The sequence below is a fragment of the Artemia sp. Qi Xiang Cuo genome, chromosome 10 (assembly GCF_049724085.1).
Source record: "Artemia sp. Qi Xiang Cuo chromosome 10, ASM4972408v1, whole genome shotgun sequence".
Classification (NCBI taxonomy): Eukaryota; Metazoa; Arthropoda; class Branchiopoda; order Anostraca; family Artemiidae; genus Artemia; species Artemia sp. Qi Xiang Cuo.
Window position 1 is genome coordinate 74,829,217 of NC_142803.1, and position 19,127 is coordinate 74,848,343.

General features: G+C 34.5%; 2 protein-coding genes across 2 annotated transcripts in view; one reads left to right on the forward strand and one right to left on the reverse strand.

Moving 5' to 3' along the window:
* LOC148948161 (palmitoyl-protein thioesterase 1-like) overlaps window positions 1-19,127 on the forward strand; it is a 635,005-nt gene that overhangs the window by 289,066 nt on the left and 326,812 nt on the right. The window lies entirely within an intron of this gene.
* On the reverse strand, window positions 14,471-16,737 carry LOC148948164 (uncharacterized). Its single transcript, XM_089095210.1, has one exon. The coding sequence runs from the start codon at window positions 16,189-16,191 to the stop codon at window positions 15,484-15,486; it is 708 nt and encodes a 235-aa protein (XP_088951336.1). The 5' UTR covers window positions 16,192-16,737; the 3' UTR covers window positions 14,471-15,483.

Genomic DNA, 19,127 nt, shown 5'->3' on the forward strand with positions numbered 1-19,127 from the left:
GTGATGGTTGCAACAGTGATGGGCTGAAACGAGGTACTGCTTTTCCCTTCTTAGGGATCAGAGTAAGGTCACCAATACAGAATGTTGAGGGCACAGCACATTGAGTGAATATCCTCTGCATTAGTAGTGTGAGGTGTTGGGTTGAAAGAGGGCTTCCATTCTTTAGATGCATAGCTCCCACACAATCAAAGCTGCTGGAAGGTTTCCACTTTAATTTTTGGGTTGCTTTTTCTATTGCTTGAGTTGTCATGGCGTAATGTGTTTTCGGCGAAGAAGCAAAGAAGGCATCTAATTCTTTATCTTACTGATCCTGAAGATGGGGATTGGGAAACAAAAACTTTAATTCAAAGTGAGCATACCATGCATCATCAGGGATATCAGAGGGATGCACAGAGGGGGCATGGTTACGTGACTGGGAAACCAATTTGAAAAGTAGTGTACAGTCATGTCTGGCTCTAGCAGAGTTCCAATCAACAAGCATCTCCCGATGAAAAGCAAGAGCCTTCGAAAATAGTCTTTTGGTACTGAGGCGTAGATCATTCACCATACCAGATCGCGGTTTATTGCAAACTTTCCACGGATTGAACCAAAATTTTGCGTTTCTCCATGATCTAACTAGATCAGGATTTGATTACCAACCCATGATAATACCTTTGCGATTTCTTCGGAAAGGAACTGCTTGGCTCTCGGCGAAACGAAGGACATGGCAAATCTTGGCAGAATACATTTCCAGGCTATGGCGTATTTCTACAAAATGTGGAATTGTGTGCTTATATCCCAGAAGAAAGATCATGGATGTATGTTTATTTGTTTTTTTTTCTCCCAGAGGTGATTGTATGAAACCAATAGTTCTAAAGGATTAGTAGAGTACTCATTTGAATGAAAATTATAAGTTCTAGTGCTATTTTTAAATGACCAAAAAGATTGGAGGTTAGCCCATGCTTTTCCCCCAATGAAAAGTCTAATAAAAATTTGTGATTGTTATTTGATTTGCAATAAATGAAAGGTCCAACTACTCTGCCTCTGACCCCTGTGATCACCCATGGTCCCTGTGGCGACACCCAAAATAGGCCATGGGGAAATGGCTGTAAGTTATGCAATCTGCCCAATGTTTACATATAGTATTTGTTATTTGGAAATATAAAGATTTTTTGGGGAGAATTTTTCATGGGGTTCAAAGTTTCCATGGGGAATTGTCCAGGCAAAATTTTATAAATAAAAGGGAGAGGGGGGCTCTTGTCCTGATTTGAAAAATGGTCATAAATATAAATTTAAAAAAAACAAGCTTTTCAACTGAAAGTAAGGAGCATTAATACTTTAACCCAACAAAAGTTATTCCATATATGAGGGGGGCTACCCTTTCCTTATCCATTGCACTTTATGCTAAAGTTAGACTTTTTCCTGCCATTCTTTAAGAACATGTTCTGAAATACAAGGGGTCTTGAATTTGAATATAAATACTTTGAAAGATCTTAAGACTTGGGGGAGGGGGGGGGGTACACAGAAAAAACTAAAAAAGCACATTAAAAATCTGTTTATATCCATTTTTGTTACATTTTTACAAGTCAGATAAACATTTTTTGGGGGGCGGGGAGTCACCCCCTCCCCTGGGCAGAGGGAGAGGGGGGGAGTAAAACTTGACATTAGTCAAGTTTTAAACTTGGCTAATAAAGTGCACTTAACTTAAAATTAATTTTAAACAAGTTATATTAAAATATCCAGATTCGTGAAACCTAATGTAGGCATAGGCTTATGTGTGTCTTTCTCTCCTATATGCATTGCTACAGCCCTACTGTTTATCTGTTGGCAAAGAAACTGAAGTTGTTGAGTGCATTCTTGCAAAGGTTAAGGGCATAACTTAGGTACAAGCCTTTACCTTTTTGTTTTTTATCCCTGCAGTTCAGTTAAATCTTACTTATATTTGAAAACACCTAAGCATACTTTATAAAACTTTTTTATTAGTGTAACAGAATTTCTTAACATAAATGATTAAAGAAATAGAAACAGCATCAAATTTAATTTTGGGTGTTGATTTTCTTAATTGTTTATTCGCAAATGGAGAAATTCTTGCAAATCGAATTTTAAGCCTTCTTAGGACCCTTGTAAATAATAATGTTATTCTATATTTGTTTTTATTTTTTTATAAAAATGGGTTATAACATTTTTTTTTCAAACTTACTATTTCCATTTTATCAAAGTTTTATAATTCATAAGCATTGATTTGTCAAGATTAAGTTGGTTAAAAAAAAATCAAAACAAATCTGCCATGTTTTCTTCTTGTTCTGTTAGGCTGCATAAAAACTGCCATTTCACATATTTGCTGGAAAATATCAAAGCCAACAGAAAAATCATGGCAGATAGAAAAATGGATAAATGTTTTGAATATTTTATTCAACTTAATCATGATAAATCAAAGCTTTTGAATTATATAACTTTAAAAATTAGATTTATAATCAAATAGTATGTTTGAAATCCATGGTTTAAGCCCTTATAATCCCCCAAAACTAGAATTTTTTTTGGTCAATTTCAAGGGTTCAAAAAAGGCTTAAATTTGAATTTGCCAGAGAATCAATTATCATATTTATAAAGAGGATAAAAAAAAGGCATTGAGTGATATATTTACTTTATTCATAAGCCAATAATGCAAATAGCTAAATAGTTTACTTATTTCTGAATTTCAAAATAACTTCCTATATGTCATTGAGGCTCTAGATACATTCCTGATAATTTCATCTGGCCTACCTAAAACAATTAAGCCTACTTTCTTAGACAGACAAAAGCCGCATAGATAACATTTTACCAGTCAAAGGTCTAGTAATTTGGGCCTAGATTACATAAGAAATATTAGCCTATTGTTATTTTTAACAGTCTTCATTTGGCAGTAAGAACAAAGTGAAGATGGAAAAATGCATCAAATAATGGGTAATTTTTTGCAGTTCATATTATTGACTTACAAATAAATTGAACATACTATTCAATGCCTTATTATCCTATCAAAAATATTAAAGCTGGGAGAAGAAGGTTGAGCCACAGAAAAGTGGTACAGCCTTCTTTTTTGTTTTTGTTGCTGTCTTGAGATGGCATTAACATGGGGGATTAGCCCCTCTTTTAAAAACTCCCTTTTTTCTGTTCTGCCAATAATTGTGGATTTCTGTTTTAGAGGCACGTAATACCTTATATAATAACAGTGAGCAGTTAGCATAACTTATAGCCCACATCCAAAAAGCGGGGGGGGGGTGCATATTCAAAATCTGGAATTATAGTTATTTGACATTCAGTCTATTTTGAACAATTTGGCTATCTAGACAAAAGTATTCTTTTGTCTCCAAGTCAAGAATAGCCGCAATTTAGATGCCCATTATGATTAAGACATTCCAGGCCAAAAATACCAGTCATTAGATGATTTGTTTGGCTTTCTTCCTGCAATGAAAAGTTCACTTTTTATGGTGGAAGAAATCCACAATTTATTGACAGAACAGAAACAAGGGACTTTTGAAAAGAGGGGCTAATCCCCCATGTTAGTGTTATGTCAAGAAAGCAACAAAACAGTGACAAAGGCTATACCACTTTTCTGTGGCTAAACCTTCATCCATTGGCTTTAATATTTTTGATATTTTGTTGAAAATACATTCTTTAACATTTGGCTTCGAGGAAGAAGAAAACAGCATAATATTGTAAAATTTATTTACTGAACTTTCATTTATCCAACTTAATTGTGGATAATCAGTGCTTGTAGATTATATAACATTAAAAGATAGATTTATAATGAAACAGTACGTTTAAAACAGATGTTTTAAACCATTTTACACCCAAAAACTAGAACTATTTTGGTCACTTTCAAGAGCTCAAAAAGGGCTTACATTTGAATTTGTATGTCCCGGGTAGGTATTTTGAAGTACCTACCTCCACTCCTTCTCCCTCTAGAGGGCCCTGACCTTTGATGACCTTTAAAAATCTGTGAGTAGAAGTGAAACCTTGCAAAATAGATCTTCTGCTTAAATGAAGCATAACAAAATTGTTTTCAGCTTCACAACTTTGCTCAATCCCAATTTATAAGGTTTTAAAGATATGCAAATACTTTTCCAAAATTTTGGAATTAAAAAATTGATATGGCTTAAAATTCTGCTCAAATAACTAAAATTGCATTTTCAGAGCTAGAGCCAGAGAGAAAGAAAATCATAACTGAAAATTAAGGTAAAATGTTGTTTTGTCGAAATTTCAATGGGTATAGACCCTCTAGAGGGAGAAGGAGTGGAGGTAGGTACTCCAAAATACCTTTCCAGGACATTCTTTGGCCTGTAGACCCATACCTGAAAGTTTCATTTTCCTAACCTAAACCCATTCCAAGATGGCCAAAAGTAGCTAAAGTAGAATTTGACCAAAAAGGCATCAAGTGGTAGGCTATGTTTACTTTATTTATAAGTCAATAATATGAACAACAAAAAATTTACCGACATCTGACCCTGGTTGGACCAGGGGCTGGGATACAACCACAAATGGTGATTTTTATGTTTAGAGAGATTCCAGAATTTATATTAGGGTATATGGACTACCATATACCCTCATAGAGATATCCAATGGTAAGCTAGAGTCTTTGTTTCTTACTATGTTATACTATAAATTCACTGATGGGGCTATACCCTGGCAACTGATAAGAGACCATTGCATCTTTTGATTTTCAACATGCTTGAATCCAATAAAGTAGGTAAAAAACAAACCAAAGGCTATTCAAAGCAATTCCAGTTCAAAATATTTCTGTGTTTCAAGCTTTTAAATATGTTGAGTAAGGTTGCAACCTGTTCAAATAAAAATCACTATATTTTACTGATTTTTTGGTTTATTTAGTGATTATCTTCAACAATCTAGTGATTTATATGCTAATTTAGTGATTTTTTCTACAGCCAGTATAAAAAAATCACTAGAACTGGTGGTAAATCACTTATTCTCGAATTTACAGTATTCCCGAATACCTGCTTTGAGATAGACACCAGTTTAACGCGAAAATAAACCAGGAGCATTTTTCTATCGAAAATTTGCTAGGAGAGAAGTTTCAAAAACAAATACGAAACCTTCGCCCTCAAAACCAAATTCTTTCTAAAAACCTGAAGAAAGAATTGAATCTTTCTACTCTTCCCTACAAATTTGGGGAATATAAAAACTTCAAGCACACCATTCTCAATGTTTTTTTTATCACCAAATTGTAAAAATGTTCCGGCAACAAAAGTATTTATTGTATCTTATGTTGGTTCTCTTTATTTAACTTTGCCTCTAAGTAGAGTAAATCACTTTTTACTTTTCCTACTCAACATAAAGAGAATGAATAACAAAGATAAGTACTTTGATATATGACAGCTCCTTTTCTAGATTTACCATCTTTCTAAGAAAAACCTCACTTATTTAGCCGACACCCCCCTTCTAGCTTTAAAAATTTTCCCGCATGTTTTCAAGATATCTTCACTGGCTGAATGTCACTTAGGCTTTCTCAACGGCTTTATATTTCTCAAACTGCTCCTCAACATTCCATGTCACTTATATTTCTCCACTTACCATCAGATCAACGTGGCTACAAAGTTTTACAATTATATGAAAGCGACAGTCAGAGTGCACTAATATATTTCACATATTTTGTCACCATTAGGCCTATAGAACCATTCCTAAAAACTATTTGGTACACTGTTCTCGAAGACAAGATCAGAAAAAAAACCAGGAACATCAAAGTTTAACTGAACCGATTTTTCCCATTTGATCATTTAACTTTCATGAAAGTTAGGAGGGTTTGAACCCCCCCCCCGAGTATGGCCTTGGATTGTGGTAAACAAGGACGTCAGAGCTAGAGAAATTAGCCAACAAATACACAGTTATACATAGTTCAGTTAAACCGAGTTTAACTGAACTATGTATGATAGTACACTAACATATTTCACATATTTTGTAACCATTAGACCTATAGGACCAATCCTAAACACGGTTTGATATAATGTTTTCGAAGATATTATAAGCAAAAAAAAGGGGGAAAAAAATATATTTTTCAGGAGAATCGAAGTTTAACTGAACCTATTTTTCCCATTTAATCATTTTATTGAATGCCGTTCAGCAAAAGGTTTTTGGCAATTATTTCATAAGTTTTGAATTTCCGGATAGGAATATTAGGAGTAACGGAAACAACATGTCAATTGAAAAAAAAATTAATTAAAAACACTTTCCAAGAAAGAATTCATGAAATGAAAATAAAGTAGTAGCAAAATCTTAAAGGAGCAGAAATTAGCCAAACTTAAAGGAGTCAAATTTCAGACACTAACTACTACGAATTATTGTTGTCAAATTTTACCGTTATGTCTTCAAAAGGCCAAAGCATTCTTAGTACTAATAGTATTTTTGTTACAAAATATTTCTAAAATTAAAAGTTTGGTGCTCTTGCTATGGGGAAATTCCTTTTTAAGTGTAAAAAGGGAACAAAAGGAAAGCTCCAATTTTGTAGCTTTGCTTCAACTTTCACTGTTTAAGAATTGCTTTTGATACGATTCCTGTGCCTTAGCTATGAAGGGAGAAAATGAAACAGCAAACTTAACCAAAATTTATAACAAAAATAGCTCGTAAAAAGTGGTAAATCAGTAAACCAGCGGAGAAATGTTTTTTTCAGACTCAATTTTTTTTATTCATTATCCTAAGAATTTTTCTTTTAAGATTTTATTATTCTAAGAGCATATTTTGACGTGGTCGTATATTATTTTGATGTGGTCTCATATTAGAATGGTCACGTACCTTAAAAATGCACAGTACTGATTTAAAAATTATTCCGGCTCCAAGAAGATACAACTCGGCAAAATAAATTTATCCAGTCTTTCTGACATCAAGCGTTAGCTAAAACTATTTTTTATATGAAGCTAAGAGAGGAAAAGAAATAATAAATGAAAAATAAAATCAAAAAAGGAAGAAAGAACGAGGATTTTGTCAGCCAGTGACAAAACAAGAAGACGAAGAACAAGCGAATATTTCGACAAGGACCTCTGCCAAGTCGTCCTCAGTGAAAAAAAAACTAACCTTTTGGAGTTTACTCGACAAGAAGAGAACAGACACTGTATGTAAGACCAAGCCGAAATCAATGACAAAAAGATTTAGCTTGTCTGCAATTTTTCTCGTCTGCAATTTTAGCTCGTCTGAAATTGCAGACGAGCTAAAACTATTGCAAGACAAAACATTCTTGCTCGAGTTTTCGCGACAGCATGTGACGCGACAAACATTCATTCGCGTTTTAAAATATGGTTAATATGATAATCCCATTTTAAGTAAATTGAGATAGTAACACCCAGTAATTTCATAGTGGTAACTAACATTTAACGGGGGTATAGGAGAGGTAATAGAAGGAAAAGTCTTAAGGATGTTAATTATCAAAATAATTGGCTATATTTCAGGAACAGCTACGTTTATTGAGTTACAACTTGCAAGACATGGTTAGGACCTAAAACTAAATCAAAGGACACAACGTTCAAACGGGTTGCCGAAAGGGCATACTTGCAATATCTCGGGAACGGCTTAGGGTATTAAGTTGAAATCTAGAACAAGTTGAGAAGGATATTGAACTAGACCAAGAGATTCTATGTGTATCATGGTTGCCAGAAGGGTTTATCTGCCATATCTCATGAACGGCTGACGGTATATATTTTACACTTCCAGGGCACGTTGAGGAGGGTAGACAAGTAATTCAAAAGACGCCATGTTCTAGCAAATTGTCAAAAGGGCGTACTTTCAGTACTGAAGATTGGCCAAGGTTACCTTGTCAAAACTTTCATGGAGTGTTGAGAAGGATGCTGAAATAAATTCAATGAAAAACCTGCATCCAGGTTGTTAAAAAAGCGTATTTTCGATATCTCAAGAGTGCTAGGGTATTAAGTTGAAGGTTTCAGGAAATGCTAAGAGGGATGTTCATGTAACTCAAAAGACGCTACTTACATCCTGGTCGCTAAAAACACCTGTTTACTATATATAGAGAACGAATAGGAGTATTATGTGGAAACTTCCTAGGCATGTTGAGGATGATATTGAACCAAACCAGACGATACTATGTACTTAGATGTTTTCAAAACGGCATTTCTGCAGTATCCAAGAACAGTTAGGGTATGAAGTTCAAACTTTCATGGCATGTATAATAAAATCAAAATGTGCATTGAGGTTGTCAAAGAGGGTATTTTCAATATCTTAGGAACGGCAAAGTGTATTATTTCAAACTTTTAGGAGATGCTCAAATAAATCTAAGGACAGCATGTACATCCAAGTTGTCAAAAAGGAGGATCTGTAATACATTAAATACATCAGTGACGGTATCAAATACATGTATCGATTTCATAAGTACTTAGCTGACTACGCAAGTTAAGTAGAAACTTTCAGAGAATATTAGAAGACAGACTGTTAAATTAAATCACAAGATACTAAGTGCAAAGGGTGAATCAGCAAATACTCGAAAATGGCTAATGGCAATTGTCACATTCTCTAGAATTAAGGGTTTTTCTTTTCTTATATATGTTTTTGTTTACAGGTTGTGACCTGGGTTTTATATTAAATTAATTAAATAACTTTTTCCACAAAATAAGTTTTTCAAAAAAGTAAAGAACTCCATTAAACCAAAAATGAACAAAAATAGAATCAATTTATGTACCAAATATACAACTACCACAAATCAGTATCAATAAATAAATATAACCCGAAACAAACAGAAATTACAATAAGTCAAACTCAAAACAAGCAGAAATTAATATGAGTAGGGTTCTAAACCCCATGCGTTTTAAAACCTAGAATATAATTTGTATTTTACTGAAAAAATTCAAATGAATTTAGTGAAAAAAATGTGTATGGTCAGTTTAATGAACATTTAGAATCAAATAATCTACCAAGCATACAACTACCATAAATCAGTATCAATAAAAAAAAGAAACCCAAAACAAATAGAAACTAAAATATGTCAAACTCGAAACGAACAGACATTAATCTGAGTAGGGTTCTAAACCCTATGCTTTCTAAAAGCTAGAATATAATTTTGTACTTTATTGATTTTTTTTAATGTTTTCACTTTTATAACCTTAAGAAATCAAAAATTAATTAAGATTTTATGGAATAAATATAAGCATATGTACATTAAACTGACAATGCAAATTTTTTTCAGTGAATTCGTTTGAATTTTTTTCAGTTCTCTACTAAAAACGTTTGACACTAAGAAATCAAAATCCTATTCTATGGCCAAAAAAATGAATTCTTTTTCTTTTAATTCTTATATAGCAATTCTTTAAAAAAATTCTTTTTAATGTTGTCACTTTTATAACTTTAAGAAATCAAAAATTAATTAAGATTTTCAGGAATAAATATCAGCATATGTATATTAAACTGACAATGCAGATTTTTTTCAGTAAATTCAATTGGATTTTTTCAGTAAAGTACAAATTATATTCTGGCTTTTAGAAAGCATAGTGTTTATAACCCTATTAAGATTAAGTCTTGGTTAAGCCTTGGCATGAATTAAAAAAAATCGACATTAAATTAAAAAAAAAATATTTTCAACTATGACTGGGAGAGGGGGTAATTTTCCTCAGGGAGTATTCTTGATGGAATTGGAGAATTTCCCAAGAGAAAACACCTAAACCTACAGATAATAGCCTATGTAATTAAAGTATTTGTGAAGGATAGATTGTCTTTGGACTCATCAAATTATTAATGTCTAAGCTTTTATAGACGAAAAACGCTACGAATCTAATGAAATAGCTTTGCTTATTTTTTTGTACCGTAGTAATTTAGACGAAAATGTAGCATTTCCCATGAAAATTTTGAATGAAAATTCTGTGAATGCGGAATAAAAACACAATTGAAAAATGAAAAAGAAAAAAATAAATACCGTTTTTGACACATTTTCTAGACTAATTACAAATACATACATAGGTGGGCGTCTACTAATAATTTAAGCTCGAATGATGACTAACTTACAATAACAATTCTTCTCATGTTAAAAATTACCTTATTAGCAGTCGTGTTAAAATTACTGTGAATTACAAAGTTGAATCAGAGCTCTCAAGCAGAGATGTAGCTACAACACTTTATTGGGGGGGGGGGCAAGATGGATCTCCATCTGACAGTGGTGGATCCAGAGGGGGGGCGAGGGAGGCACGCGCCCCCCTAGTGTAGTCTAAAGTAGTGTAATTTACTTAAATAACCCTAGTTTGCGTTAATTAAACTTGCTTTTAACGCAAGTTTAACGGATCAACCTATTTTGCGCCCCCCTAAATTGTTTCAATAGGATCAACCTATTTTGCACTCCTCCCCTCCTAAAAAAATCTTGGATACGCCCCTGCCATCCGAAAAGTCAAGAGCATGGGCTATAGAATCATTTTTCTCCAAATCATTGCCCGCCTGAAACAACGCAACTGCTTTCAAGGTTATTTTTAGAAATATAATTAATTATGAATAAATTTTTTTGGCCATAGAATAGGAATTTCAGCTATTAAGAGTCAAATGTTTTCAAAATTGAATTGATAAAAATTCAAATGGTTTTACTGAAAAAAATATGCATTGTCAGTTTAATGGACATATGCTTATATTTATTCCCTAAAATCTTAAATAATTTTTGATTTCTTAATGTTATAAAAATGAAAACATTAAAAAAAAATTTTGAATAAAGTACAAAATTATATTCTAGCTTTTAGAAAGCATATGGTTTAGAACCCTACTCAGATTAATTTCTGCTTGTTTTGAGTTTGACATATTTTAATTTCTGTTTGTTTTGGGTTTAATTTTTTTATTGATACTGATTTGTGGTAGTTGTATGTTTGGTACATAATTTGATTCTATTTTTGTTCATTTTTGGTTTAATGGAGTTCTTTACTTTTTTTCTAAAAAACTTATTTTGTGGAAAAAGTTTTTTTAATTAATTTCTGTTCGTTTTATATTGACATAGTCTTCTTCAGGGAGAAAGACAAAGCCTCTTCTAAATTTAAACAACTATCCCTTCCATAAAAACCTTAAATACCCCCTGGGCATAACTTACAATCCTTGCCCCTTATCTGAGGGGTTTGTTTCAACCCCACAAGCCAGGTTATATGATATTTAGACTATTTTGTACAGAAAGGCTGTCTCAAAATTTCTATTAGATGTATTTTCTATAGATATGACGATATTTATTGCTTAAAATCTTAACTAATTTTCGACTGCTTAAAGTTGTAAAGGTTTAAAAGAATTTTTATCAATAAAGTAATAATTATATTCTGGCTTTTAGAAAGCATAGGGTTTAGGATTAACCCCTGTTTGCATTCTGTTTTGCATTAACTTTCCGTCAAAGACTCGAAAGCCATTCTAATCCTTTCATCCTAGGACATGCTGATATCTAAATAAGCAATGAATTTTTAATTAGTAAAACGAAAGTAAGTTTTAAAATCATAATTAACATATTTATTTCTGAATTTTTCTAGAACAGCCATATCTAATATCATGTTTATCTAAATTATATTCGTTTTTTATTCATTCTGGTAAAAAAAAAAAAATTAAATGAAATAAATTGAAAATTAAAGTACATTAATTAAAATCGATATTTGAATTGGCCTAGAATTTTAAATTATTTCCTTGATCCGTGTTTTTATGCCAACAACAAAAAGATCAGAAAAATATTTGAAAGAGGATTCTTTCACAACTAATGAAAAATTCATTTTATTCTGTTATAAAACTTGAATTATTGATATATAACGAAATCTCTCCAGTCAACTTTTAGTTCACAGAAAGCTAACATATATTGATAGGCCAAAATGTCATACTCAAATGTAAGTATAGGCCTATCTTTGTTCACTATTTATTACGATGCACATATAAAATTACTGATGAATGTTGTCAAGCTTCTCTCTAGTTTTCAGCTAAATAACACAGGGGCGGATCCAGAATTTTTTAGGGGGGGAGGGCACAAATATATTGATCCGATAGAAAAAATTTTAGGGGGGGGGGGGCGCAAAATAGGTTGATCCGATAAACTTGCGTTAGGAACAAGTTTAATTAACGCAAACTTGAGTTAATTAAATAAATTACACTACTTTAGACTACGCTGGGGGGGGGGCGCTAGGGTTGTGGGGGTGTCCTCCTCAAAAACATATTTCTATCTGGAAATCAACTACGCTGAACAAAATGGTTATCTCAAAATTTTGATTGGATGTGTTTGGTGGAATGATGGGTGTGGGGGGGGGGCTAGTTGCCCTCCAATCACTTTCGACTATTAAAAAGGGTACTAGCCCTTTGAATAGAGCAAACTTCTATCTCAAATCTTTCATCAGATGGGTTTGGAAAAAGAAGGCGTCAGGAGGCTAGTTGCCCTCGGATCTCTTTCGACTATTAAAAAGTGAACTCGAACTTTTAAATTCCAATCAAATGAGCCCTCTCTGAATCTTATACGAGTATCTCTTTCATAAGAACCATATATGCCCCAGGGCATAACTTACAACGCCTGTCCGTGGGCCCTGGGGGGTTGCTGTCGACATCTGAGTTTTTATTATCTGACTTTCGAACAATTTTTAACTTAATGGCTATCTCAAAATTTTTATCGGATGCATTTGGGAAAAAGAGGCTTGGGAGGGGCTAGTTGCCCTCCAATCTCCTTTGACTCTCAAAATCTGAACTAGAACTTTCAATTTCCAATCAAATGAGCCCCCTCTGAAGTTTTTACAAGCATCCCTTCCATAAGACCTATATATTCCCCAAGGGCATAACAAGTGAACTAGAACTTTCAATTTCCAATCAAATGAACCTTCTCTGAAGTTTATACGAGCATCCCTTCCATAAGAACCATATATGCCCCCAGGGCATAGCTTACAAAGCCTGCCCCAGGGCCCTGGTGGGTTTTGTCGACACCGGAGTTTTTGTTATATGATCTATGAACTAGTTTTAACAAAAAAACTATCTTAAATTTTTTATCGGATGCATTTGGGAAAAGGGGCGTGGAGGGGCTGGTTACCCTCCGATATATTTTGACGCTTAAAACGTGAACTAGAACTTTCAATTTCCAATCACATGATCTCTCTCTGAAGTTTATACGAGCATAACTTCCATAAGAACCATATATGCCCCCAGGGCATAACTTATAGCCATTGCCCTGAAAACTGTGGGAAAAGTCTCATGCTCTAAGATATAATTTCCAGAATTTTCAACTACGTTGAACAAAGTGGCTATGTCAAAATTTTGATTTGATCTGTTTGGGGAAATGGTGGGCGTGGAAGGGGTGTTAGTTGCCTTCCAGTCACTTTCGACTATTAAAACGGACAATAGCCATTTAAATATCCAATCAAATGAGCCCTTTTTGAAGTTTCTACGATAACACTTTCTATAAAAACCTTATATGCCCCCAGGGCATAACTTACAACCCTTGCCCGGGGGGCGGGGGGGTTGTCATCCTCCAAGAACTAGTTTACAGAATTTTCAACTACGTTGAAAAAAATGGCTATATCAAAATTTTGATTGGATGTGTTGGGGGAAAAGGGGGGCATGAGAGGGGGGTGGGTTGTCCTCAGATCACTTTCGACTATTAAAAAGGGCACTAGCCCTTTGAATTTCCAATCGAATGAGCCCTTTTTGAAGTTCCTACGACAAAAAATTCTATAAAAAGCTTATATGACCCCAGGGCATAACTTACAACCCTTGCCCTGAGGGCTGTGGGGGAGTGTCCTCCTCAAAAACATAACTTCTATCTGGAAATCAACTACGTAGAACAAAATGGCTATCTCAAAATTTCTATTGGATGTGTTTGGGGAAATGGTGGGCGTAGAAGGGGTGTTAGATGCCTTCCAATCACTTTTGACCCTTAAAAGGGCACTAGAACTTTCAATTTCCAATCGAATGAGCCCCTTTTGAAGTTTATACGACAACCCCTTCCATATGTAGTGCCTCTCGAAAAAAATAAAACATTGGAGCCGTATGGCTTTTACTATAGGCAACGCTACTCTGATTTCTGTTCGTTTTGAGTTTCATTTATTTATTGATAGTGATTTGTGGTAGATTTACACTTGGAAGATTATTTTACTTTATATTTACTCATTCTTGGCTTAATGGAGCTATTAACTTTTCATTGAAAAATTCGTTTTGTGGAAAGTCTTTAAATTTCCGTGGAACATTAATTTTTCGTCAAGTTTTCTTCTTTAAATAAAAATCACCATTGTTCCATAATTCTAGAAGTAGTCTTTAAATTGAGAGGCTTTTTCTGGAATAGGTTGTTAGATGCTAATTCAGAGTCTACTTAAATTTATTTATTTCTAATCCGTCATATAAGTACAAAAGTGCAAAGAGAAGGATTTTATATATACAACGACAAAAAAAGGAATATTCGAAAAAAAGAGACCTCGTAAAGTTGTTCCTATATAAATATTTATTTATTTCATTAACGTAGTTACAAAACCCAGTGACACGATGCGGATTAAATATCAACAAAGACAAAAAAGGAATAATAGAAATAAAGTACTGAAGAACTTTTACATACATACAGCTTTAAATATCACTGTACAAGAAGGGACGAAAACTGATGTTGCTATTGTGTTTCGAAACACGTTTCGATAGAGCTATTGCTGGGTCGACTATTTTATATTTACTGATTAATCCTGAATTTCAGGTCCATGGGGGTAAATGAAGTAAAAATTTTGCAAATTTGAAATATAATGAGAATACTCATTTGCACAAATCACATTTAAATGGTGTCTCACCTGAATGCACTCGTTGTGCGTGTTCAAATAGTCCATTCAAGGAAAGCACTTTTTGGATAAACGATCTTTTAAACAGTTTCTTACCTGTATAAACTCTTCAGAGCTCATTCGAAAATTTTGATTTTACACAAGCATTTCTTACATACATCACATTTGTTACAATCAAGCAAATATGTATCACTACTTTTCACAGGATGATGATGAATTTGCTAAAAAAAAACTAAATACATGGAAAAAAATTTGAAAAAAAAACTACTTCGATGTATTACTAAGTGGTTGTGAGAATAATAGCCACAAACCAATGAGGATAGAACTAATGTTACAACAATTTTCATAAACTCCTGTATGCACTTTTTGATGCCTATGAAAATTGCTATAATCACAAAAGTTGTTCTACACACATCACATATGAAAGATTTATCACCTGTATACAGTCTTTAATGTGTATTCCAACTGTAAGCTTGCGAAAAACACTTCTCAAATAAATAACATTTAATTGGCTACTAGTCTATATGCACTCTCTGGTTCAACCAGCCTTGTAGAGAAAAGCATAATTTACATACATCACATTTAAACGGCTACTCACCTGTATGCACTCTTCGGTGCAGGTTCAAATTTGAAGAATGAGAACTTTTTTTGTCACAAACATCATACTTAAACGGTTTTTCACCCGTATGCATTCTTTGATGTGTTTTCAAATTTGCAGGTTGAGAAAAAGTCTTGTTACATACATCACATTTAAACGGCTTCTCACCTGTGTGCACTCTTTGATGGGTGTTCAAATGTGATGCTTGAGAAAAGGTTTGATCACAAACGTCACACTTAAACGGCTTCTCACCCGTATGCACTCTTCGGTGTTCAAATTTGAAGAATGAGAAAATTTTTTGTCACAAACATCACATTTAAACGGTTTTTCACCAGTATGCACTCTTTGATGTGTGTTCAAAGTATCAGTGCGAGAAAAGGTCTTGTCAAATACATCACACTTAAACGGTTTTTCACCAGTATGCACTCTTTGGTGCAGGTTCAAACATGATGGATGAGAAAAGGTTTTGTCGCAAACATTACACTTAAACGGTTTTTCACCTGTATGCATTCGTTGATGTGTGTTCAAAGTATCAGCGCGAGAAAAGGTCTTGTCACATACATCGCATTTAAACGGTTTCTCACCTGCATGCAGTCTTTTATGAGCTTTCAAATGCGCAGGATGAGAAAAGGTCTTGTCACATACATCACATTTAAACGGTTTTTCACCTGTATGCAGTCCTTTATGAGTATTCAAAGTGTAATTTGGCGAACAACACTTCTCACATACATCACACTTAAACGGTTTTTCACCAGTATGCAGTCTTTTATGTGTATTCAAAGTATCAATACGAGAAAAGGTCTTGTCACATACATCACACTTAAACGGTTTTTCACCTGTATGCAGTCTTTTATGTGTATTCAAATGCGCAGGTTGAGAAAAAGTACTTGTCACATACATCACACTTAAACGGCTTTTCACCTGTATGCACTCTTTGGTGCCGGTCCAAATCACTTATTCCAGAAAAAGTCTTGTCACATACCTCACATTTATTTGTTTTTTTCAAATCCGGTTTCTCACCGGTATGAGCTCTTTGGTGTATGTTCAAAGAGCCCCATTGAGAAAAGCATTTTATACATACATCGCATTTGAACGGCTTCTCACCTGTATGCACTCTTTGGCGCATGTTCAAATGCTGCTTTCGAGAAAATATCTTGTCACATACCTCACATTTATATGTTTTCTTCCCTTTAAGAGTTCTTTGATATATTTCCAATTTTCTATACTTTTTACTTTGCAAGCAACTTTTCAAACCAGTTTTCTGATTTTCTAAGCCTTTTCCTTCAGATTCCGATTCACATGCATTTGAGAAACCACTCGTAGATGGATTCTTTGAAACAACTAGTGACGTATTTCCCTGTAAGTATATTCCAGACACGTGTGGAGAAAAGTGACCTAAAATTTAAAATTCCATAGAGTTAAAAGAAAGCAAAAAAAATAAATAAAACAAATAATCAAAACTTAAAAAACCAAAAACACAAACGCATCTTTCAATATGTTTTTAAAAGACTACTGAGCAAAAAAAAAATCGAATAAAACTAAATATCAAAAATGAATCAACAAAAAATAAATCCTTAAGTATTTTTTAAAAGTCTATAGAAAAAAAACAGTATATTTTTTGATTTCTGTTTCGGTATGTTTTAAAAATTAATGTTTTTTTAGATCCCTCTTTTCTCCCTCGTGGTGATACTATTAGCTTTTGAAATAAGTTACTCTAATGCAATGAAAGAGCGAAAATGAAACCTTAAGCGATCAAAAAGTATACCGTGGTGTAAATCAACCCATAAGTGAAGGAGAGGAAATATTACAACAAATATTAGGAATTATTGTAACTAAAATGGGAAGAACTAAAAGAATACAAATCACATGTTGAAGGTAAATTATTGGGGTAGCCACAAAGCTTTGGATTATAATAAAAGTGAAAGTCCCGTTTTCCATAGGTCTTACACATACCAGTTCAAATAGCAATAAGGGTAAGTCAACAAGGGGCAATAAGGGTAAGTAAGGGGCAATAAGGGTAACTCAACAGCAACTGGGAGGTGATGAAATTGAATAAAGGATTATTGGCCAAATTTCTGAGAAAGAACATTTATTTCTACCCATATTTGTCATTTTCTGTTTAGATTTGCACCTAAGTGCCATATTAAGTGGCTTCCCTTCGTGTGTCACTACTTACTTGCATCTTGAAGTTAGAGAATTTTTATTTTCTATTCTCAAGGGGCTTGTCCTTTGTCTGCTAGTTCAATAATAAAAACAGCTGATGTTTGTAAACAAAGCAAACCTAAATTAATGTCCTTCTTCTTCCCAATCTGCAGCCATCAATAGACGCAGTTGCCAAACGCTAAATATTAAAACGCCATCGATTACGTTGGCTCGTCCGTTTTTGCGTATATTTGGTGATAGTTTGTTCAGAAGGGAGCAATATCAAACAAACAAGAGGCCAAGTTTGTACCAGCGGGATTTTAATCCTTAAACTGCTGGGAATAGGTGATTTGAGTATTGCACTTCCCACATTCTGTGTACGTCGAAGGCATTAAGAATTTTCAAATTAAAAAACATATTGGCTGAGTAAGCATATTTAAAAAACATATTGGCATGTTTTGGCCTTCACACTAATTGTATATATTCTTGCTTGTAGGCTAGACTAAAAGTTGGTACTGGCTTATTGAAAGACCAAGACGATCCCCTCTTGGATCCGTAAATCGACGGTAGTACGCAGCCAAAAAAACCCCTTCTGACTGACGAATTGACTCCCGACAACGGGATCAATAAATTAGCCAAAATGACAAAAGTAAAAAAGGACAGACAGTGTCTTGCAACACAAAAGTGACCTCTCTCGTGATCCAGTATTGTTTTGTGTGCGGAATGGACTCATGCCAAATGCACAGGAATCAAAATCACCAGGAGCTACAAACGTAACCCGACTTGGACATGTGTTGCGTGCGCCCTAGTGGTACAAGAGACCCCAGCCTTCAAGTCCCAAGAAACTCCTAATTGCGACGACATGCTTCAACAGGAACCCGAAACTAGACGGTAAAAAAACGATTAGTCCTATCTTACTTCTCTAAACGCAACTGCATGCTTACACATAAGCCAAGAAAAACAAAAAGTATCGGATGTCACTGGGTCACACTCGACTGAGGCGACACTAGAGGCATCTAGCGGTCGCATCGTCAGCAAACAGGTGGCGCTGTCGCCGTCTTTGACGGAGATCCCATCTGTCGAGTCTTCTCAAGATCAAGATGCACGATGCAGATGGAACAAGGTACCGGATTATCTACATAGTTTCGACATAGATTACGAGAAGGAAGCGAATATCAGTGAAGGAGAAATTATTTCTACAGCTGAACTTTTCTGTTTGCCAGCGAGACTAGCGCCATCTACTGACACTGTATATCATATCAGCGACTCGAGCCACTTTCAACCATGGGAAAGGTAAAACCTAGAGCCGCCCACCCCCTTTCGCAGCGATAAGGAAATCAAAGTTATCACTCACCTCTCCAGTATCAATGCGACCAGCACTCCAAAGTCCTTACCTGGACCAAAAAGTTCTATGCTTTGGGACGACGCAGGGACTACGCAATACGAGATGCTACAAGCCCGCTCATATAAACTGGCCCAAACGGGGGGTAACCGTCCTTGTTTGACGTTTCATCCAGTCATACGCGTAAGCCACAACGGAATATCAAGGAGAATGTCCTTACGCTGTTGAACTACAATTACTCCATCCGGAACGAACCCTCTCGCGAAGTGGAAGATTCATTAGAGTTCTCTATGATCAACGGCCTTTCAGCAAGAATTTAGTAGCAGAACTAAACAATCACTGAACATAAGGC

Bases quoted from the DNA above. Each gene is read 5' to 3' on its own strand.
- LOC148948164 (XM_089095210.1), bottom strand. From the start codon at position 16,191: ATGTATGTGACAAGTACTTTTTCTCAACCTGCGCATTTGAATACACAT.